The sequence below is a fragment of the Narcine bancroftii genome, unplaced genomic scaffold (genome assembly GCF_036971445.1).
Source record: "Narcine bancroftii isolate sNarBan1 unplaced genomic scaffold, sNarBan1.hap1 Scaffold_296, whole genome shotgun sequence".
Classification (NCBI taxonomy): domain Eukaryota; kingdom Metazoa; phylum Chordata; class Chondrichthyes; order Torpediniformes; family Narcinidae; genus Narcine; species Narcine bancroftii.
Genome location: NW_027212032.1, coordinates 87,458 through 111,399, shown reverse-complemented (window position 1 = coordinate 111,399; position 23,942 = coordinate 87,458). Strand labels below are relative to the sequence as shown.

Genomic DNA, 23,942 nt, shown 5'->3' with positions numbered 1-23,942 from the left:
TGGAAATGCTGATGGCAAATCTTTGCCTTATGGCAGATTAAAGGCAATTTCATGTAATATTGCATTTCTGTTTTATTAGATGACAATAAATAGTATCTGATCTGGTGGTCCACTTTGACACTACCCAAGTCCTGAATCGGGGAAAACTGAAGCAACCAGAGGAAACCCAGTGGTGGATTCAAATCCAGGTCGCTCGCACAGTACTAGTGTCATGCTAACTGTTAAACCTACAGTGTTGCCAACTTTTGTAAAAGTTTGGTTAGGAAGTTTGATGCAAGGTCAGGAGCAACCTGTCAGGATATGGGAGCTCTGATTTTAGGGGTCAGGCAAGAGGGAGAGGCAGCAACTAAATTTGAATCTGTGACCTGGAGGTTGGGATAATGGCTTCCAATCAGCAACCTTTCAGATTGGAGAAAGACAGAAATAGCAAGGGCCCCACATCTGTTTCTCTCCACAGGAGCTGCCTGATCTCTCTCTCTCTCTCTCTCTCTCTCCACAGGTACTACCTGATCTCTCTCTCTCCACAGGAGCTGCCTGATCTCTCTCTCTCTCTCTACAGGAGCTGCCTGATCGATCTCTCTCTCTCTCTCTCTCTCTCTCTCCACAGGTACTACCTGATCTCTCTCTCTCCACAGGAGCTGCCTGATCTCTCTCTCTCTCTCTCTACAGGAGCTGCCTGATCTCTCTCTCTCTCCACAGGTACTACCTGATCTCTCTCTCTCTCCACAGGAGCTGCCTGATCTCTCTCTCTCTCTCTCTCTCTCTCCCCCCCCCCCCCCCCCCCCCCACAGGAGCTGCCTGATCGATCTCTCTCTCTCTCTCTACAGGAGCTGCCTGATCTCTCTCTCTCTCTCTCTCTCTCTCTCCACAGGAGCTGCCTGATCTCTCTCTCTCTCTCTCTCTCTCTCTCTCTCTCTCTCTCTCCACAGGTATTACCTGATCTCTCTCTCTCCACAGGAGCTGCCTGATCTCTCTCTCTCTCTCTACAGGAGCTGCCTGATCTCTCTCTCTCTCTCTCTCTCTCTCTCCACAGGTACTACCTGATCTCTCTCTCTCCACAGGAGCTGCCTGATCTCTCTCTCTCCACAGGAGCTGCCTGATCTCTCTCTCTCTCTCTCTCTCTCTCTCTCTCTCTCTCTCTCTCTCCCCCCCCCCCCCACAGGAGCTGCCTGATCTCTCTTTGTTTCCGGCATTTTCTATTTCTGCTTCAAATTTCTAGCATCTGCAGGGTTTTTTTATTTTTCAAATGAATCATCAACCGTATATACTTGTATAAAAGTCAAACCACCTATTTTTGGCCCTGTCCGTCCACCTGGAGCTCCCAATGCCTCATCCGGATACTTACTACCTGGTCTCAGCTGGCCGCCCGCCCATCAGAGCTTGCGACACCTCGAATGATGCAGGTACTTACCGTGGACAAATGTACCACGTGTAATAGTCGACCCCATAAATTTAACATTTAAAAAAACGGTCTACAGAACTCAACTTTTACCCGAGTATATACGGTAATTGATGAGAAACCGAGAGTAAACCTTGGACGAATTGGGTCAGGGAACTTTTTCTGCTGTGTGACTCTGTGACTAACTTTTAAACCAGAATCGGATAAATATTTGGAAATAAATACAAAAGGAAACTCAGTCCCTCATTCCTCTTCCACCATTCAATATGATTGCGGTTGATCAAATGCTCTGGTTCCCTGTGGCCCTCAATTCCCTGATCTTTCAGAAATGTACATACTTTATCTTTAAATGATTTCCCCCCCCCACCTTCACCATCTGAGAGATGAAATTACTGGTTTTAAATTGAGTTTATTTGTCAGTGTATCTAGTACAGTGCGATGAGGGCAGACCGACATTCAGGTCAGTGGCTGTCAGCCTTATCTAGCATGGTTCTGATGTTCCAGCATGCTAGCTTGAGTTTGTGTGCATCATTTGAGGGGGAGGATGTGGAGGGGGAGGACGTGGATGTGTCCTCGGGCCTGCGCAAAGGAGCTTTTAGGTGGAGTGCAGTGTGCGCAGTACTGGCCCCACCCTTTACACCCTTGGTTCGTGTGCCGTGGCCAAGCAAGCTGGGACGTGGCAGCGAGGTCCTTGGGTCGTAGGTTTTATGTCGGAGTGGCCTTCTCCTATGCAGGTTTCTTACCCGGGCTGGAGGGGCCTGCCTCCCCTCCTAGGTCGAGACCATACTGCCCGGACCGGGGCTGGGGCTGCTGTGGCTTTCCCTGTGCCCGGACCGGGGCCTCCGACTGCTTCGCTCTGCCGAGGCTGGGGCCACCGCCTCCCCCTCGCTTCTGCCCCGGACCGGGGCCTCCGCCTGCCTCACTCTACCGAGGCCGGGGCCGCCGCCTCCCCCTCGCTTTTGCCCGGATTGGGGGCCGCTGCCGCCTACCCTCTGCCCGGACTGGGGCTGGGGCCGACGCTGCTTTCCCTGTGCCTGGACCGGGGCTGCCACCCTCCCCCTCACTTCTGCCCGGACCGGGGCCTCCGCCTGCCTCACTCGACCGAGGCTGGGGCCGCCGCCTCCGCTTCGCTTTTGCCCGGATCCGGGCCACCGTCGCCTACCCTCCATTAACAATGGCGTGAAGCAAGGCTGCGTTCTCGCACCAACCCTCTTTTCAATCTTCTTCAGCATGATGCTGAAACAAGCCATGAAAGACCTCAACAATGAAGATGCTGTTTACATCCGGTACCGCACGGATGGCAGTCTCTTCAATCTGAGGCGCCTGCAAGCTCACACCAAGACACAAGAGCAACTTGACCGTGAACTACTCTTTGCAGACGATGCTGCTTTAGTTCCCATTCAGAGCCAGCTCTTCAGAGCTTGACGTCCTGTTTTGCGGAAACTGCCAAAATGTTTGGCCTGGAAGTCAGCCTGAAGAAAACTGAGGTCCTCCATCAGCCAGCTCCCCACCATGACTACCAGCCCCCCCACATCTCCATCGGGCACACAAAACTCAAAATGGTCAACCAGTTTACCTATCTCGGCTGCACCATTTCATCGGATGCAAGGATCGACGAGATAGACAACAGACTTGCCAAGGCAAATAGCGCCTTTGGAAGACTACACAAAAGAGTCTGGAAAAACAACCAACTGAAAAACCTCACAAAGATAAGCGTAAACAAAGCCGTTGTCAAACCCACACTCCTGTTCGGCTCCGAATCATGGGTCCTCTACCGGCATCACCTACGGCTCCTAGAACGCTTCCACCAGCGTTGTCTCCGCTCCATCCTCAACATTCATTGGAGCGACTTCATCCCTAACATCGAAGTACTCGAGATGGCAGAGGCCGACAGCATCGAATCCACGCTGCTGAAGATCTAACTGCGTTGGGTAGGTCACGTCTCCAGAATGGAGGACCATCGCCTTCCCAAGATCGTGTTATATGGCGAGCTCTCCACTGGCCACCGTGACAGAGGTGCACCAAAGAAGAGGTACAAGGACTGCCTAAAGAAATCTCTTGGTGCCTGCCACATTGACCACTGCCAGTGGGCTGATATCGCCTCAAACCGTGCATCTTGGCACCTCACAGTTTGGTGGGCAGCAACCTCCTTTGAAGAAGACCGCAGAGCCCACCTCACTGACAAAAGGCAAAGGAGGAAAAACCCAACACCCAACCCCAACCCACCAATTTTCCCCTGCAACCGCTGCAACCGTGTCCCACATCGGACTTGTCAGCCACAAACAAGCCTGCAGCTGACGTGGACATTACCCTTCCATAAATCTTCGTCCGCAAAGCCAAGCCAAAGAAGAAGTACAGTGAGTTGAACATTCCACAAAGCTGTGTAAAGGTGCAGTTTACAGAGGAGACTATAAAGAAAGATCAATACCAAGCAAATCCAGCGTTAGAACACTGTTATGGGGTTCGTTCAGAAGCCTAATGTCTACGAGGAAGAAACTTTAAGTTTGTAGGGCATGTTTTGCACTATTAAGCATTCTCCTTAATGGGAGGAGAGAGAAGAGAGTCCGCCTGTGTTGTGATGGGTCCTTCAGTATGTCATTCAATGTGCTTGTCCCAGATCAAGTCACTTGGAGATCATTATTCCTAAACACTTGAAACTGTTCCACTTCAGTGCTACTAATATGGACAAAGGTGTGGACTTTTCCCACTCTCCTGAAGTCAATGATCATCTTGACGTTGAGAGAAATTGTTATCTTGGCACCACGTCACTAGATTTGATCTTTTTTCTCCATTCTGCCTCATGGTTATTTGATATCTAGCCCCACTTACTTTGGTGATCCTTGATCGCCCATGTGGAGTATGTTCATGGAGGAAATATCGTTACCCATCTATGTTGCAGTCTGTTGGACAGGAGGATCCAATTTTAAAGGGGGCACTGAGGCCCAGATCCTGACATTTGGGAATGAACTTGCTGAGGACTGTGGAATTGAAGGCAGAGCTGTTGTCCATGAACAGTAGTGTGTCGTGTTTCAGAAAGCTGCAGGGGCCTATGGTCTCCCACTTCGATTTTACTAAACCGATTCCAGCACTAGAAATCTTTCTTCTCCCCTAACTTTTGTTCCATCTGTCCCCTGTTTTCTCTCACCACACTCTCTCTTACCTGTCTCTTTGCCAAGTCCACCCCTCTCGCTCCCCAACCTTTTGTCTCCCATTCTTCATCCCTCCTCATTTCACCAATCACCCACTGGCCCCTGTCTTGCATCTCTCTCTTCTCTTGGCATGTTAATTCTCAATGAAATGTCCAACCTGTAATGCAGACTCTGCACCAACCCTCCACAGTTGCTGCCTGCCCAACTGAATTCCTCCTAGTGTTGGTGACTGGAGAAACCAGTCCTTTGGCATTTCACGCTGATGTTTACTTGCTGCTTGCGGTGGGGAACTCAGCCACCTGTACAGCTACCACCAACAGTCAAAGGAGCAGAAATAGGCCATTCAGCCCATTGAGTCTGCCCTGCCATTCAATCATGAGATGATCCATTTTCCCACTCCGCCCCACTGCCTGGCCTCATACCCTTTGATGCCCTGGCTAATCAAGAACTTATCAATCTCTGTCTTAAATACACATGCCCATGTATGAAGAAGCAACTCCATGAAGAATATCACTTCAACTTTCCGAGCCGTTGGTGAGTTGATTCGTATCATACATACAGTGCCCTCCATAATGTTTGGGTGTTTATGCTTACTAAAGGTACATTTGCTTAATTGCTGCAGACATAAGAGATCTAGGCTTGCTTCTAAACTTTTATCCATATAACAATTACAGTACGGAAACAGGCCATCTTGGCCCCGATTTTAGTGATCTCTCGTCCCACCTACCCACTCCCTGCCCATAACCCTCCAATCCCCTCATATCCATGCAATTTATCCAACCTTTTCATAAATGACAAAATTGACCTTGCTGCAACCACCTCTTCCGGAAGGTCATTCCACTCAGCCACCACTATTAAGTGAAGAAGCTCCCTCTCATGTTACTTCTAAACCTTTGACCCCCAACCCTTAAATTATGACCCCGTGTTCCAATCTCATCAACCTTCAAGGGGAAGAGCCTATTCACATCCACTATCTATTCCCTGAATAATTTTAAATATCTCTATCAAATCCCCCCCTCAACCTTCTACGCTCCAATGAATAAAGACCCAGTCTAATCAATCTTTCTCTGTATTCTAGATACTGCAATCCAGGCACATTTTAGTAAATCTTCTCTGCACCCTCTCTACCTTATTGATATCCTTCCTATAATTTGGAGACCAGAACTACACACAATATTCCAAACTTGACCTCACCAACACCTTGAATAGTCTCAACATCACCTCCCAGCTCCTATATCCTATGCTTTGATTTATGAAGACCAGCATACCAAAAGCCTTCTTTACCACCCTATCCACATGAGAATCCACTTTCAAAGAATGATGAACGGTTATTCCAGGATCTCTCTGTTCCTCTGCATTCCTCAATGCCTCCCCTTCACTGCATTGTCCTGTTTTGATTATTCTTCCCAAAATGAAGAACTTCACACTTAACAACATTAAACTCCATCGGCCACCTTTCAGCCCACTCTTCTAAACAGTCCAAATCCTTCTGCAGTCCTGAAAACCATCCCCACTATCCACAACTCCCCCTGTTTTTGTATCGTCTGCATATTTACTCACCCAATTTACCAACACCGATCCCTGAGGCACACTGCTCATCACCTGCCTCCATCCTGACATACCATTTGGAGTCTGTAGTTGCCATTTTTCAACATGAGGACCAGAGTTGTGTCAATGAAAGTCAAAGAAGCCATTATGAGGCTGAAAAACAAGACTAGAACAGGAAGAAACATCGCCCAAACCCAGGATTACCAAAATCAAGTTAGGAACATCATTGAGAAAACTGAGTGTACTGGTGAGCTCTGTAATTGCAAAGGGATTGGTAGGTCAAGGAAGATCTCCAATGCTGATTGCAGAAGATTCTCATCATAGAGAAAAATCCTCAAACGCATGACCAACAGATTGGAAACACTTCAGGAGGCAGGTGTGAATGACTACTGTCCACAGAAGACTTCATGAACAGAAATAAAGGCTACACTGTAAGAAGCAAACCACGAGTTGCCACAGAAATAAGATGGCCAAATTACAGTTTGCCAAGAAATATTTAAAAGCCGACAGAATTCTGGAATAAGCACTGATGGACAGTTGGACAGATGAGATCAAAAGTGACCCATGATGGCAAGAACAAAATGTGGAAATGTAAAGGAACTGCCCAAGAACCAAAGCATCCCACCTCATCCGTGAAACATGGTGGTGGGAGTGTTATGGCCTGGGCATGTTGGGCTGCCACAGGTACTAGAACACATCTTCATTGATGATGTAACTACTGATGGCAATAGCAAAATGAATTCTGAGGTGTATAGAAACATCTGCTCAAGTTCGAGCATATGCCTTCAAACTCATTGGACTGCACTTCATCATACAGCAGGGCAGTGATCCCAAACGTAATGCTAAAGCAACAAGAGATTTTTTCAAAGCTAAAAACTGGAAAATTCTTGAATAGCCAAGTCGGTCACCTGATCTAAATCTAATTGAGCATGCCTTCCATATAAGCAGGAGCTGAAGATGGCTGCATTAGAGGCCTGGCAGAGAATCACAGACTTCAAGCAGTCATTGCATGCAAGGGATTTTCAACAAACATGACTAATAGACATACAATTACTAATATTACTGTGTCCTGAAATGAGGGGACAACGTATAAAAAGTACTCTAATTTCTACATGTTCAAACCAATTACACGTCAATAAGATCTGGAATGTGCACCTCAATCATGTGAATTGTTTGATTACAAATTTAAAACCATGGAGAATGGGGGGAAAATAGAGGGGAAAAAAAGACTTTGTCCCAAACATTATGGAAGGCACTGTATTTATACATTCTAGTATCGAGAAAAAGCCCAAATATTTGAAGTATATTTTCTTGGAGATAGCAGAGAAATCACCAGAACGTTTTTGAAGGGTGGGAGGAAACCGGAGCCCCCAGGGAAAACCCATAGACTCGGGGAGAACGTACAAACTCCTCACAGACAGCATGGGATTCGAGCCCTGGTGCCAATCGCTGGCGCAGTAACAGCGTTACCCTAACCGTGCCGCCACCAATTCTTTTTAGACATGCTGCATAGTTCCTCACAACACTGGGCATTAGAGAGTGCTGGCTCTTAGAGGGAGACAGATATGAAAGTGCAGGGGTTAAGAATCATGGGTGGGACACCATGTTCAGCACAATCACATGGGCTGAAGGGCCTGTTCCTGTGCTGTTCTATTCCATGTTCATTCAGGATGCCAGCTGACGACCAGTTTCTGGGTACAACACATAGACACCATAGAACACCACGCCACAGAAACAGGTCCTTCGGCCCATCTTGTCTGTGCCAGACTATTTATTCTGTCAAGTCCCATCAACATGCATCCGGACCGTAATCCTTCCTCAATGCTCTCATCCATCCCTGCCCACATTCACTATAACAAGGGGAATTCCAGCCATGGAGGGGGTATGGGACCCTTCTCCCTGTCTACCAGTCCCCTCCCTGACCAACTACCCCACTCCTCAGAACACCACCCTCTTCCCACCCCTCACTCTCCCCTCCCCTCTCCGCCCTCACCCTCTGCCTACTCCCTTCTCCCTTCCTGCCCCTCACCCTCTGCTCCCCACTCTGCCCCTCACCTGCTCCCTTGTTCCCCATCTACCTACCTGTCCATGCACCCACCCCTCCTACACTTCCCATCCCTCCCATACACTCCATCTCCCCTCACCCCTCCCTAACTCCCTCTTCCACTCACACACCTTCCCTCAACTCCACCCATCCCCATTTCTGTGCTCCCCTTCTTGCCAGCACCCTCCATACTGAACAAAGGAGGATGGAGAAGGAAGAGAAGGATAATTAAAAGAGAGTGAGGGGAAGAGCATGAAAGATTGTGTGTGAGAGAGTAGCTGTGCACATGTGGGAGAGTGAGAAACGGAGAGGTTCGTTCAATTCTTTATTGCCCAATACCCACTGATAAATACATTTCTCCATGAGAAAGATCTTTCACTGCCGGCATCCAAAGAGTAGCTGCAGAACAAGAGGCTTTGTGTCGGTCTGACACCGAGGCAATGATAGAGAGAAACACAGAACCGAGGAGTGAAACAGGGAGGGAGGTCTGGGGGTGGGAGGAGGGTGGCCTGGGGATAAGTGGAGATGGGGGAGGGAGATCGAGGGAATAGTTGCTAGGTGCACTACAAGGCAGATGAGACAGAGACTGGTATGTCCTTCAGTCTAGGACAGACGGAGGGAGGGTCCCACAGTCTGAGGGACAGACAGAGGGAGAGAAAGAGGGTCCCACAGTCTGAGGGATGTATGGAGGCAATGTGATGGGCTTTGGTTTGGGTCAAGGTGCAAGATGGTGGGTTGGGTGAGAGATTGGAGGTGTGGATGGGGGACAGGGATGCTGGGGATGGGGGTTCGAGCAGATCACAGGAAGTGCCAGGTTTTGAGTGTGAGATCTGAGCATTGGAATGCGTGCAGAGATATCGGAAATTCCACCCGTCTGTCTGTTCATCACGGAATTGAAGCCAAGTTCTGGTGATTCCCCATGGCTGAGTTCTCTGGTTTGGTGAGGGAGCAGTTTCACCGTGTAGCTGGTGGAATCTTTCCATCCGCTGCATCTAAAATACCTTAATAACCTGGTTCAAAAATAAAACATGGATTAGTTTATTGATTAAGGTTGTGAGAGGTCGGGTGCCAGTCACACCCTCCCTCCCTCCCTCCCTCCCTCTACACCTTGGGCTGGCCTCCCATTGGACATCGGAGCTGAACCATGTATCAAATATTATGGGGAGAAGGCCAGGCAGTGGGGCTGAGTGGGAAAATGGATCAGCTCATGATTTCGAGCAGATGCATCTGGATCACCTTGAAAACACCAACTCCTAGACTTCATGGACTTTTCTTCATCAACTACAGCTCGACCTTCCACACCATTATTCCCTCCAGGCTGGTCAAGAAGCTACAAACTCTAGGCCTTTGTACCCCCCCTCTGCAACTGGATCCTTGATTTTCTCATCAGATGACCACAGTCAGTACGAATTGGAAACCGTCTCTTCCTCACTGATCAACACAGGCGCTCCCCAATGATGTGTGCTTAGCCCACTGCTCTACTCGTTATACACCCCTGACTATGTGGCCAGGCACAATTTTAATGCTACAAGCTTGCTGATGAGACCACAGTTGTTGGCAAAATCACAAATGGCAATGAGGAAGCATTTGAGAGGGAGATAGATCAGCTCGTTGAATGGTGCAACAACAACATCAACGTCAGCAAAACCAAGGAGATGATTGTGGATTTCAGAATGAAGTCAGGGAACACCTACCAGAACTCATCAAGGGCTCAGTAGTGGAGAGGGTCAAGAACTTCAAATTCTTGGGTGTCAACATCTCCGAGAATCTGTCCTGGAGTCTCCATGTGGATGCAATCACAAAGAAGGCTTGCCAGCGGCTAGACTTTGTGAGGAGTTTCAGGTGATTCGGCATGTCACCGAAGACTTGAAAACTTCTACAGGTGTACCGTGGAGAGCATTCTGGCTGGTTGCATCACTACCTGGTATGGAGGTGCCAACTCTCAGGACAAGAATAAACTCCAGAGGGTTGTTAACTCAGCCTGTAACATCACAGGCACCAGACTTCACTCCATCAAGGACATCGACATGAGGCGGTGGTGTCTTTATAAAAAAGCAGCCTCTATCCTCAAAGACCCCACCACCCAGGCCATGCCCTCTTCACTCTGCTACCATCGGGGAAAAGGAGCCTGAAGAAGAGCACCCAGCGGCACAAGGACAGCTTCTTCCCCTCCACCATCAGATTCCTGAATGATCAATGAACTAGAGACATGTACGATTATTTTTTTTTATATATAGTAAGATGGTTATAATATGAATGTTTGCACTGTGAAGTGGTTCTTCCCTCAGTACTGCCTTTTCCCCCCAACTCCTATCTTTCCTTATAGAAACCATCCACTCTCCTTCCTCTGAAACATTTTATTCTAACGTCAGAGAGAAGGCTGGGGATACTCAGTAGCTTGGGCCATTTCCTGTGGAGAGAGACAATGTTTCATGTTGAGATCAATGGGTTTGGATTCAAACTGAGGGAAGGTCATTGGCCAGAAACATTGCTGGACAGACAGTATCTGGGGAGGGAGAAACAACATCAGAGTTCTTTTCTTTCATTTCAGATATCTGCACTATTTGCTTTTAAAAGCATTTGCACCCTCCGCAGGGCTTCACACTGTTCATGCTTCAGTGTGCAGTACACAAATGTGCAGGAGAAACTCAATAGGTCACGCAGCATCCATAGGAAGTAAAGAGGAACCAACGTTTCGGGCCTGAGCCCCTCACCAAGGTAAGAGCAAAAAGCAGACAGGTTCCAGAATAAAAAAGGTTGGGGAGAGGCAGGGGGAGAGGAGCACAGGCCAACAGGTAAGAGGTCACAAGCAGATATGGGTATAGGGAAGAAGAGAAAAAAGCTGAGGTCATGGGGAGGTGGTAGCTCTCTGAATGGAGAGGGAAGGAGGGTGGGCAGCTGGAGGAGAGGAGACAGAGGGATAGGGAAAGAGAGAGACTCGGGAGGAATTTGATGGAAGCTGGAGAGGTGGATATTAATGCTGTTTGGTTGGAGAGTGTCCAGACAGAATATTGGAAGGGGGTGGGGGGGGGGGGGTGTTCCTCCAATTTGCAGGTAGCCTCGATTTGGCAATGCATGAGGCCATGGATAGACATTACATCAATGTTGTAAAGACAACAACGCTGGAGAAACTCAGCAGGTCAAACAGTGGACTTTATCTTTGCTATATAAAGATACAGAACTGACGTTTCGGGCTTGAGCCCTTCATCAAAGTATGAGCACATTTTGCTCTCACTTTCATGAAGGGCTCAAGCCCGAAACGTCAGTTCTGTATCTTTATATAGCAAAGATAAAGTCCACTGTTTGACCTGCTGAGTTTCTCCAGCGTCGCGATTTCACTTCAACCACGGTATCTGCAGGCCTGAGTGTTTTATTGTCAGAGTACTGGCCTCTTTCCTAAAGAAATCTCTTGGTGTCTGCCACATTGACCACCGCCAGTGGGCTGATATCGCCTCAAACCGTGCATCTTGGCGCCTCACAGTTTGGCGGGCAGCAACCTCCTTTGAAGAAGACCTCAGAGCCCACCTCACTGACAAAAGACAAAGGAGGAAAAACCCAACACCCAACCCCAACCCACCAATTTTCCCCTGCAACCGCTGCAACCGTGTCTGCCTGTCCCGCATCGGACTTGTCAGCCACAAATGAGCCTACAGTTGACGTGGACATTACCCCTCCATAAATCTTCGTCCGCGAAGCCAAGCCAAAGAAGACTGGCCTCTTTTAATAACGCCAAGCTCGAGTCTCTCCTTTCCAACTTTCTCTCCGATCGGTTCCCTCATTATTCGAGGGAGATGTGCCGTTTCCCTTCCCTTCACAATTCTAACACCGTTAATAGGTCAGGAAACACTTTCCCACTCACTGGTTTTCAGCTGCGTTCTGGTCAAGCTTGACCTTGGGGCAGAAACTGTGTTGACCATCCGGATTGTGTCACTGGCTGATAAACCATCCCTGGAAGGTAGGAGAAAACACCATGTCACATGGGTCAGGAACACCAACGCAAGGAGTCTGAGGAGATTTGGCCTGACGAGGAATACTCTGACATGTACAATTTGCAAAACAATAAGCTCATTATTATTATAGTTCAGAGTTCATGCTTGTAACGAGACGAACGCAGCCTTCAAGCTTGGGAGTGACATCGTGCACACGCTTGTGGATTTCTCTCAATTATTCCTTGGAATTAATTTTGGGATTGGAGTGTGGAAAATTGTTCATCAGGGGTAGTCAAGATGGTTCATCAGAACCTGTCACACATCATTTTTTTTAAATTTGGGGTGGCAATGTAGAGTACCGGAGGATGTCTGTTCATGGTGAGGGGAGGAACGTTTAGGGGAAGGTTTGTTTTTACACACCCACACAGTGGGTGCTGGGAATACATTGCTAGGGGTGGTGGTGGAGTTTGGTACAATAGGGACATTTAAAAATCTCTTAGGAAAAAGAATCTCAAGGTATATACTCTGACAATAAATTTGAACTTTTAACTTAGACATGGATGAGAGAAAATTAGAGGGTTCTGGGTGTGAGGGAGGAAAGGGTTTGATGATCGTGGAATAAGTTTACATAGGACAGCTCAACATCACGGGCTGAAGGGCCTGTATTGTTCTGCTCTATGTGTCATTCTGCATCATAACACAGAGACTTGAGGTCTTGGTCTCTGTCAATCCCATGGATAGAAGTTCATCAGGTTGAGGAAAGCCCTGGTAACAGAGATCCAGTTAGTGACTGATGGACCAAGGGACAGAAGTCCACTCCCTCCTCTCACCCCCACCTGCACAGAGCAGTGGGGCTTGCCGATAGGGCATGTGCCACATCACAGGGGTGGGGAGACAGGTGTGTGAAACAGACCCTCATAAAGCACTTGGAATTAGCTGGAGAAAACCAGAATCATCTTCCCTGCATGCAGTTCCAACTCCACTTCCCAGTCCCTGGCCAACCTTGACCTGCTCTGTCAGAGAGAGACCCAACACCTTATACTTCCCGGGCCTGGGCACTCTACAGCCCAGTGGCATGGATGTTCACTTCAATAATGAGACCTCTCTCTTCTGATCCACCTCTGTTCTTCCATCCTCCCTCATTTTTCTCCTCCTCCCCACACCCAGCCCCCTGCCCCACCTCTTCTCTTTCCCCTTCTTCTATCCTCCCCCACCAGCAGGATTCCATTCCCTCCTCCACCCCACTCTCTGGGCCCATCTCCCTTCACCTCTCCCTCAACAGTTCCACCTTCTCTGCCCCAGATTCCAGCACTGTACCCTCCTCCCCGTGTCCACCGCCACCCTCAGACATCATCTTCCTTCCCTCCTCCATTTTTCTTCCCTTTGTCTGACACCTACCAACAAACTGCCTAGCCCTCCCCATCTATCTGTTATAGTCTTTACCACTCCCTGGTTCACCCAACCCTTACTGACCCCTGTCCAACTTCTCCCACCCTGTCCCTGTTACACTGATCATCTGGTCTCTGCACATCCTGATGAGAGGTTCCAGCCGTTCTTTCTCTCCCGCAGATGCTACTAGACCTGCTGAGTTCATCCAGCAGGTTGCGTTCAGGCCTATCTCCCTTATCACCTTGTGAGGTGGGGAGAGATGAGGACAGACCTCACTACCTTGGACCCAATGACTACCCCTCACACAACTGGACTGGTGGTCATTTATCTGATCAAATGCTCCTTCTGGGCACATGTGTGTATCAACGCCTACTGTGGATCCTTGTCTGCAGGAGGGCAGGGGAGGCGGGAGATCAGTGGGGAGGCCAGTGTGGTGCAGGGTGCCTGCTCCCGTCAGCTTTACCTCTCCTCCTCTCCGTCCAGGAGCTTGCGGTAGGTGGCGATCTCCATGTCCAGGGCCATGGTGGCGTTCTGCAGCTCCTGGTGTTCGCGCGCTTGGTCTGCCAGGTCCGTCTTCACCTTGCGCAGAGCCTCCTGCAGGTCGTTGATGTGGTTCTTGGCCTCTTTGATGGCGAGTTGCCCGCGATCCTCCACCTCCACGATGTTCGCCTCCAGAGACCCCCTCTGCCAGACACCAGACTTTCCTCAGGGAGGTTGTCCACACTGCAGCCACACTGGGAGACCGAGAACCATCTCCCAACACACCCCTCTGATTAACCAACAATCAGTTCCCAAAGAGGACATTCAGCCCATCAGTTCTGGCTCCCCAGAATACCCCATCAAACTACTATTTCAACCCACTCCTCCTAAAAATACTTCCCTACTATTTGAAAATAGCATTTCTTTTTGTATGTTTCCTTAATTCCACATAAAGAGGCTTAAAAAAATGCAGAAGAAAGCCATTTTCACTGACATTTAAATCAGAGAGGAAATGTCCTGTTGGCTATCCAGTTACCTGTGGGGAATGAGACCTGCAGGATTAATGCTGTAATCCAGCAGGAGGGAGATTTCAGATCACATCTCCAAGATCACAGCCAATCAGTCAAGGTGGAAAACACAAAGGTCTGGATAAACTCAGCAGGTCGCGCAGCATTTGTACGAAGCAGTCGACGTTGAGCCTGAGCCTTTTGACAGGAATCAGGGTCCCTCGTCAGGAATCTGAAACGACGACTGCCCTTTTACTTCTTACAGATGCTGGATGGACCCGCTGAGTTTCTCCATCACTTCTGGGTAAGCACCAAACAAGCCAGCATCAGAATTAGGAGCAGGCCATTCAGGCCTTTGAGTCTGTACCACACCATCATGTGTCAAGGTTTCATTATTGGAATACTACATTTAGAATATAAGATGCTTGAAGTTCTTTAACTTTTGTCGCCATTTTTGTCCATTGCCCCTCACAGACCCCTACAGCACCTGGCATTCCTGGGCAGTCTCCGCTACAAGTACCGACCAGGCCTGAGCCTGCTTAGGTTCCGAGATCAGACAATCTCATGCATACTCAGGCTATTAGGCTCAGTCCCTATTCTTGCTTTCTCCTCATCCCTCGGGCCCTTCAATGTTGAGGGCCACATCCAGCTCCCTTCTAAATATATCTAATGGTCCAGCCTCAACAATTCTCTGTGGGACGGAGTTCCACAAGCTCACACCTCTCTGACTGAAGAGGTTTCTCCTCATCTCAGTCCCAAATGTCTCCCTCTCCTGGGCTTCCCAACATCCAGAACATTCTTCTTCCATTTTACCTGTCCAGTCCTGTCAGAATTTTCTACATCTCTGTCACTGTATTTAAGGAGTGTGTATGTTCTCCCCATGTCTGTGTGGGTTTCCTCCAGCTGCTCTGATTTCCTCCCACCCTCCAAAAATGTGCGGAGGGGGGCTGTAGGTTAATTTGGGTAGCACGGGCTCATAGGCTGGAATGGTCTGTTACCGTACTGTATATCACAATGTAAAAATTTTAATTAATTTTTTTTAAATTTAATCTCAGATCAGCCTTCTAAATCTCTGTGAGTTTAACCCTGGTCTATCCTGTTTCCCTTCATCTGTTAGTCCTGCTATCCCAGGGATCAGCCTGGTGAACCTTCACTGGACTCCTTCAATGCAAGAATGTCCTTCCTCAGATTAGAAGGTCAAAATTGTCCACAACATCCCAGGTGAGGCCTCACAACTGCATCTACATTCAAAATCTCTCACAATAAAGGCCAACACACCGTTTGCTTTCTTCCCTACCTGCTGTATATGTGACCCACCCTTCACTGACTGATGCCCCGTGGCCCCCAGGTCTTCCCCACCTGCAGTATTTGCGACCCACCCTTCACTGACTGATGCCCCATCACCTCCAGGTCTTCCCCACCTGCTGTACGTGTGACCCACCCTTCATTGACTGATGCCCCGTGGCCCCCAGGTCTTCCCCACCTGCTGTACTTGCGACCCACCCTTCACTGAGTGATGCCCCGTGGCCCCCAGGTCTTCCCCACCTGCTGTACTTGCGACCCACCCTTCACTGAGTGATGCCCCATCACCTCCAGGTCTTCCCCATCTGCTGTACGTGTGACCCACCCTTCACTGACTGATGCTCCGTGACCCCCAGGTCTTCCCCACCTGCTGTACGTGCGACCCTTCCTTCACTGACTGATGCCCCATCACCCCCAGATCTTCCCCACCCGCTGTACATGCAATCCAACCTTCAGTGACTGATACCCTGTGTCTCCCCCAGGTCTTGTTGCACCTCGTGCCACCATTCAGATAATAATCTGCCTGCCTGTTATTGTCAACAAAGTGGAGAGCCTCACACATATTGTCATTAGACTGCATCTGCCATACATCTGCCCATTCTCCTAATCTGTCCAAGTCACCCTGCAGCCTCTTGGAATCTCCCTTACAGCTCACATTGCCCTAGTGTCTGGATTAATTTTTAAAATTAAAAAATTATTACAGCGTGGTAGAAGCCAATTCCAGCCATTTAAACCCAAATTAATCTACAAACCTCTACATTTCTGAACGGTGAGAAAAAACCCACGCAGACACAGGGAGAATGTACAAACTCCTTACAGAGAGTGCGGGATTCGAACCTGGGTTGACAGCACAGTAATAGCATTGCACTATCCACTATGGTACTGTGCTGCCTTATCAATACATCTTGTAAAGATCTGGGGCCCCATTGTTGAATCCTGTGGTACCCACCAAGTAACTGGCTGCCAATCTGAAAAGGACCCATTTATTCCCACTCTTCTTCCTGCCTCTCCTGGTTTTCTATCTGCGTCAGTACCTCACCGCCTGTACCATGGTCTCTAACTTTGCACACCAATCTCTTGTGCAGGACCTTAGTGGTAGCCTTTTCAAAGTCCAAATGCAAAACAAATGGTTCACCATTTCCCTCTCCACTGGTTACTTGCTCAAGAATTCAAGAAGATTTGTCAAGCATGATCCCTTTTTGAAAATCCATGCTGACCTGAATCCACTGTGAGGAGTTTGCATGTTCTCCCTGTGACCTGTGTGGATTCCCCGGGTGTTCCAGTTTCCTCTCACTCTGCAAAATGTACAGAGTTGGTAGATTAATTGGGTGTGATTGGATGGCGTGGGTTTCATGGGCTTGATGGGCCTTCATAAGACCATAAGTTATAGGAGCAGAAGTAGGCCATTCGGCCTGTCGAGTCTTCCCCGCAGTTCCATCATGAGCTGATCCATTCTCCCACTCGGCCCCATTCCTTGGCCTTCTCCCCATAACCTCTGATACGCTGACTATTCAGATACCTGTCAATCTCTGCCTTAAATACACCCAACAACCAAGAAATTCCTCCACATCTCTGTTTTAAACGGGCACCCTTCAATCCTGAAGTTGTGCCGTCTTGTCCTGGACTCCCCTAACAAGTGGGTATCTACTGTATTTTATTGTTAAATTTAAAATTAAAAAAATTAAACAATTAAATTTTGCCCATCGCTGATGTCAGGCTCAGGGATTTATAAAACACTGATTTCTCTCTCCCTCTGTTATTTGACCTTCCAATGCAAAGAAACTGACCCAGAGTGTAAAGAACAACCACTGTCCCTGAGACCACCTCCATAAGCACTCTGGGATGAAGGTCTCCTCTCTGCTGGTCCCTCAGACCCCCTGTATTCCCTGAACGGTAAATGGATGGAACCAAAGAACCTATTCAATTGGTCTGCACCTCCTTGGTCCCCATGGTGAATTCTCCTGGTTCTGACTATAAAGGGCCAGCGTTTGCTTTACCATGTCTCCTTTTAACACTGATAGAAGCTTTTACCGTCAATTTTTATCTTCCCTACAAGTTTCCTCTCATACTCCATTTTCCACCTACTAATTACAAACAACATAAAACATTCTGGCACAGTTCAGAGGCTGTGGCCCACAAAGTTGTGCTGACCGACGTAAGCCTAATCCACAATAATCTACATCAGACCCATAACCCCTCTGTTTTTCTTGGCATGAAACAGAAAGTCACTGCGATTGCAATAAAAATCCAGAAATGCCAGCGTCTCACAGCGTCCACAGGAGGAAATGAATCTTTACCCACTATGGACACTGGGAGACCAGCTGAGTGCCTCTGGCATTTCTGGACCTCTAATTTTCCTTTCTTCCATGTAGCTAATGCCCCTACTGTTCCAGCCTCCGCCACCACCCCCAGCAATGTATTATCTGAGTAAATGTTCCTCCGCTCACTTTAAACAGATGTCCTCTGGTGTTGACCACGAGCTTTCTGGGAAAATGGTGCTGGTTGTCCACCCAATCTAAGCCTCTCATATTCTTATACACCTCAATTATGTCACCTCTCTTTGTCTTCTCTGCTGTATAATAAATGTCTCCCAGTTTACAAGATCCTTTGGTTTGATGCTACCCCTGTGGCCTTCGAGCCACGGCTCAGCTGCCGGCACCCACTCAATTTTACGGCAAAAAGAGATGCAGTTTCAGTCATACCTGCTGCCATCTATCCACATCCCTCCAGTAGGTGTCACCAGAGTTCCCCTCCAAGTCTGGTAACAGACTATGGGCCCATGAGCCCACGCCACCCAATGACACCAAATAACCTACAATCCCTGGTACATTTTGAAGGGTGGGAGGAAACCGGAGCCCCAGGAGAAAACACACGCAGACACGGGTAGAAGGTACAAACTCCCTACCAACAATGCAGCATTCGAACCCGGGATGTTGGCGCTGTAATAGCATCACACTAACTGCTACACTAAGTGTGTCATCCTGTCCTAACTCTGAAATTAACAGGGGCATTCTCCCCTCATGATAATTTCCACCACATTGTGAAGCCCTAAATATTCAGACACAGAGTGAAGTTCCCTCCACACCATCCCATCACACACTCCTGGGATCAGACGCAGAGTGAAGCTCCCTCCACACCATCCCATCACACACTCCCAGGGTCAGACACAGAGTGAAGCTCCCTCCACACCGTCCCACCACACACTCCCGGGGTCAGACACAGAGTGAAGCTCCCTCCACACCGTCCCATCACACACTCCCAGGGTCAGACACAGAGTGAAGCTCCCTCCACACCATCCATCACACACTCCCGGGGTCAGACACAGAGTGAAGCTCCCTCCACACCGTCCCATCACACACTCCCAGGGTCAGACACAGAGTGAAGCTCCCTCCACACCGTCCCATCACACACTCCCAGGGTCAGACACAGAGTGAAGCTCCCTCCACACCGTTCCATCACACACTCCCAGGGTCAGACACAGAGTGAAGCTCCCTCCACACCGTCCCATCACACACTCCCGGGGTCAGACACAGAGTGAAGCTCCCTCCACACCGTCCCATCACACACTCCCGGGGTCAGATGCAGAGTGAAGCTCCCTCCACACCATCCCATCACACACTTCCAGGGTCAGACACAGGGTGAAATTCCCCACCACACTGACCCATCACACACTCCTGGGATCAGACACAGAGTGAAGCTCCCTTTGGACTGTCCCTTCAACCATTCGCAGGGCAGAGGTCTGAGGAGATAGAAAGAAAAACCATCTGAAAAGAGAATAGGTGCGAGACCAGTTACTAGTTTACAATGTTTGTCCCTTGATCAGTGAGGCGAGTCTCAGACACAAATCATTGTCTCTCCTGGCCCTGTGTCTGCACCTGCTTCCTACCTGGTTCTGAAACCCGTCAATGTCCGACTTTAACCTCTGCAGCTGCCGGTTCAGTTCCGCCGCCTCGTTCTTCGTGTTTCGCATGTCCTCGTTCTGCCTCGCCTTGTCGTTCTCCAGATCCTGCAGCTGTGGACAGGGAGAGTGCGGTGAGCATCGGGCTGTGCTGACCAGGACCCCTGTGGGTCTGGCCTACCGATGAAAGGCCAAGGCATAGTTTGGTCATTTGAGATGCAGTGCTATTGTTAGCGATAGGTACCGTAAGAATGGACAATCTTCTCTCAAAGGACAAGATGAATTTGAGCAATGTTGAGGGGATCCACAGTAAGAGGTGAATAAGGGTACAGTAAAAACCAGGAACTTGGAGTCATGGAGTTCTATGCACTGAAATTCTTACATGTTTCTAGCTTTAGGTTTTGGAGCACGGAAACATGCTCTCTGTCCCAACTGTTCAAGATAACCAAGGCAGTCCCATTAACCTGCACTTTGTCCATCCCCCAATCCCCTCTAAAACTACCCTATCCATGGGCCTATCTAAATGGCTTTTAAATGTTATAATTATCCCAACCTCCCCCATTTCCTTTAGCTGCTTGTTCCACACAGCCACCACCCTCTGTGTGAAGAAGGTCCCCCTCAAATCTCCTTTAAACTTTTCCCCTCTCACCTTAAACCCATAACGTCGAGTTTTAGATTCACCTACCCTGCGGAACAGATAATGACTATTTACCTTGTATATTCTGAACTCATGATTTTATAAACCTCAGCCACCTACATTCTAGGGGCAGCCATGCTCGATCTGTTCACCACCCCCTCCACAGGACTCTGCTCAAGGTTTATGGACCCCGTTCCCTGTGAATCAGTCAGGTTTTGGTTTCTTCTGTACTTCTCTCCTATCATCTATTTTAGGCAGAGATTGATAGGTTCGTGGTTAGCCAGGGCATCAAAGGTTATGGAGAGAAGGCTGGGCAGTGGGGGTGAGTGGGGAAATGGATCAGCTCATGATTTTGAGCTGATCCATCTGGATCACCTCGAAAACACCAACTCCTAGACTTCACGGACTTTTCTTCATCGACTACAGCTCGGCCTTCACCACCATTATTCCCTCAGGGCTGGTCAAGAAGCTACAAACTCTGGGCCTCTATACCCACCTCTGCAACTGGATCCTTGACTTTCTCATCAGACGACCACAGTCAGTACGAACTGGAAACAACGTCTCCTCCTCACTGATCATCAATACAGGCCCACCCCAATGATGCGGGCTTAGCCCACTACTCTACTCATTCTACACCCATGACTGTGTGGCCACGCACAATTCCAATGTCATCTACAAGTTTGCCGATGACACCACAGTTGTCAGCCGAGTCACAAACTGCAATGAGGACGCGTACAGGAGGGAGATGGATCAGCTCGTTGAATGTTGTAACGACAACAACTTTGCGCTCAATGTCAGGAAAGCCAAGGAGATGATTGTGGACGTCAGAAGAACATGGCCCAGTCCTCATTGAGGGCTCAGTAGTGGAGAGGGTCAAGAACTTCAAATTCCTGGGTGTCAACACTCTCCAAGGATCTGTCTTGGAGCCTCCACGTTGATGCAATCACGAAGGCAGCTCACCAGCAGCTAGACTTAGTGAGGAGTTTGAGGAGATATGTCTCCAAAGTTTCTACTGTTGTCCCGTGGAGAGTATTCTGGCTGGTTGCATCACTGTCTGGTACAGAGGTGACAACTCTCAAAAGAAGAAAAAATAAACTCCACAGAGGTTTGTTAACTCGGCCTATGACATCATGGGGACCAGACTTCACTCCATCGAGGACATCGACAAGGGGTGGAGTCTCAATCCTAAAGGACTTCCCCCTTATCCTTAAACTGGGACCCCTGGTTCTGGTTTTCCCCAACATCAGGAACAACCTTTCTGCATCTAGCCTGTCCAATCTCTTTAGAATTTTATACATTTCTATAAGATGATTCCCCCCTCAATCTTCTAAATTCCAGCAAGTAGAAGCCTAGTCGATCCAGTCTTTCTTCATACCCAAGTCCTGCCATCCCTGGTATCAATTTAGTGAACCTTCTTTGCATTCCCTCTATGGCAAGGATGTCTTTCCTCAGAAAAGGAGACCAAAACTGTAGACAATACTCCAGATGTGATCTCACCAGGGCCCTGTATAGCTGCAGTAAAACCTATCTGTTCCTGTACTCTAATCCTCTTGCTATGAATGCCAACATACCATTTGGTTTCCTCACTGCCTGCTGTACCTGCACGCCCACTTTCAATGACTGGTTAGAAACATAGAAACATAGAAGATAGGAGCAGGAGTAGGTCATTCGACCCTTCGAGCCTGCTCCGCCATTCAACGAGATCATGGCTGATCTTAAAGTTCAGTACCCCGTCCCCGCCTTCTCTCCGTAACCTTTAATACCCTTATACTGAAGAAATAGATCTAATTCCCTCTTAAATATATTTAATGAACCTGCCTCTACTGCCCTCTGTGGCAATGAATTCCACAGATTCACCACCCTCTGGGTATAGAAATTCCTCCTCATCTCAGTCCTAAATGGTTTGCCTATTATCCTCAAACCATGGCCCCGGGTTCTGGATTTTCCCGTCATTGGAAACATCCTATCTGCATCCATTCTGTCCAGTCCTGCCAGAATTTTACATGTCTCTATGAGATCCCCTCTCAATCTTCTAAACTCCAGCGAGTACAATCCCAATTTGCGCAATCTTTCCTCCTAAGTCATTCCTGCCATTCCAGGTATCAGCCTGGTGAATCACCTCTGCACTCCCTCCATTGCAAGAACAGCCTTCCTTAGATAAGGTGACCAAAACTGCACACAATACTCCAGGTGGGCTCTCACCAAGGCCCTGTACAGCTGCAGTAAGGTATCCTTGTTCCTATACTCAAACCCTCTTGATATGAAGGCCAACCTACCATTGGTTCACAGCAACACCCAAGTCTCGTTGCATCTCTCCTTTCCCTAATCAGAAAGATTTTGGCATCTTAGCCTTTATAAATCAAAGTATTAAGTACAGGAGTTGGGATGTTATGTTGAAGTTGTTTAAGACATTGGTGAGGCCACATTTGGAATATTGTGTGCAGTTTTGGTCACCAAACTACAGGAAGGATATCAATAAGATTGAAGGAGTGCAGAGATTTATCAGGATGTTTCCGGGTCTTCAGGAGTTGAGTTACAGGGAAAGATTAAACAGATTAAGACTTTATTCCTTGGAGCACAGAAGAATGAGGGGAGATTTGTTAGAGGTTTACAAGATTAGACAGAATGGATGCAAGTAGGCTTTTACCATTTAGATTGGGGAAGGTAAATACGAGGGGTCCTGGTTTTAAGTTGAAAGGGGTATGGTTTAGGGGGAACTTTAGGGGAAAGATTTTCACTTCCAGTGGGAGTGTGGAACGAGCTGCCAGCTGATGTGGTGAATATGGGTTTGATCTTGAGGCATGGAGTATAAATATAGGGAGATTACAGTGGGGTGGAGCAGAAGGTAGTGTTGCTGGCCTCCCAGTTCCAGAGACTTGGGTTCGATCCCCATTTCTGGCACGGTCTGCGTGGACTTTGCAAGCTCTCCCCGCTACCTGGGACATTAGACGGGTGGACAACTTGGTGAAGTACCTCTATGCTGTTGCACTCTCTTGACTGATACACACAGGATGGAGTTGACATGTCCAGTGAGGGACTGGGGACAGTTCTGGTCACTGCAGGATGGGGGCAAGGGTTCCAGTGAGGGATTGGGGATGGTTCTGGTCACCATGGGACAGGGGGGAAGACGACGATGCAAGTGACTGATGCCGGAGCCGCAGGGATCTCACCATGTTCTGGTACCAGGCCTCGGCCTCGGCCTTGTTCTTGGCGGCGATACCAGCGTGCTGCTGCTTCACGTCTGTGATGATACTCTGCATGTCCAGCTGCTGGCTTTTCCTCACCTTCAGGGTGACGGCGGTCGACTGGATCTGCGACTGCAGCTCCTGAATCTCCTGCAATCCCACAGTTTGTTGCCGGTTACTCAACCCTCACCACACAGCTGGCTCGCGCACACTCATCCGTGACATGGTTGGGAAAGTAACGCTCCCACCACACTGACCCATCACCACCTGCCCCCTCCCCCCAGGGCTGGAGAGCACTGAGTGCCAAGCCAGTTGTACCCTACCAGTGTGGAGGTGGATGATGGAGTTGGCTCTGCGAGTCCCAGGCGTGGAGCTGCCTTGGGCATGTTGTCCAGGGCATGGAGTTGTCCTGGGTGTAGAGCTGCCTTGGGCATGTTGTCCTGGGCATGGAGTTGTCCCAGGCATGGAGCTGCCTT

At 48.8% G+C, this 23,942-nt stretch overlaps 2 protein-coding genes across 7 annotated transcripts in view; one reads left to right on the top strand and one right to left on the bottom strand.

Moving 5' to 3' along the window:
• Window positions 1-23,942, top strand: part of aamp (angio-associated, migratory cell protein) — a 59,716-nt gene that overhangs the window by 28,718 nt on the left and 7,056 nt on the right. The window contains exons 11-12 of one of the 5 annotated variants that reach the window (XM_069913009.1): window positions 10,692-10,858; window positions 15,562-15,583. The exons of 2 other annotated variants lie outside the window; for them this stretch is intronic. In XM_069913009.1, the coding sequence (XP_069769110.1) occupies window positions 10,692-10,845 (154 nt within the window). In that variant the 3' untranslated portion in view covers window positions 10,846-10,858; window positions 15,562-15,583. Of the gene's footprint in view, window positions 1-10,691; window positions 10,859-15,561; window positions 15,666-23,942 lie in introns of those variants that run through there. 2 more of the 5 variants (XM_069913008.1, XM_069913011.1) reach the window with 2 other exon arrangements.
• LOC138750890 (keratin, type II cytoskeletal 8-like) overlaps window positions 8,453-23,942 on the bottom strand; it is a 35,782-nt gene continuing 20,292 nt past the window's right edge. For both annotated transcript variants that reach the window (XM_069913013.1, XM_069913014.1), the window contains 5 exons: window positions 23,452-23,616; window positions 19,633-19,758; window positions 13,922-14,142; window positions 12,000-12,088; window positions 8,453-9,150 (listed from right to left, as the gene is read on the bottom strand). In XM_069913013.1, the coding sequence (XP_069769114.1) occupies window positions 9,143-9,150; window positions 12,000-12,088; window positions 13,922-14,142; window positions 19,633-19,758; window positions 23,452-23,616 (609 nt within the window). In that variant the 3' untranslated portion in view covers window positions 8,453-9,142. The remainder of the gene's footprint in view (window positions 9,151-11,999; window positions 12,089-13,921; window positions 14,143-19,632; window positions 19,759-23,451; window positions 23,617-23,942) is intronic.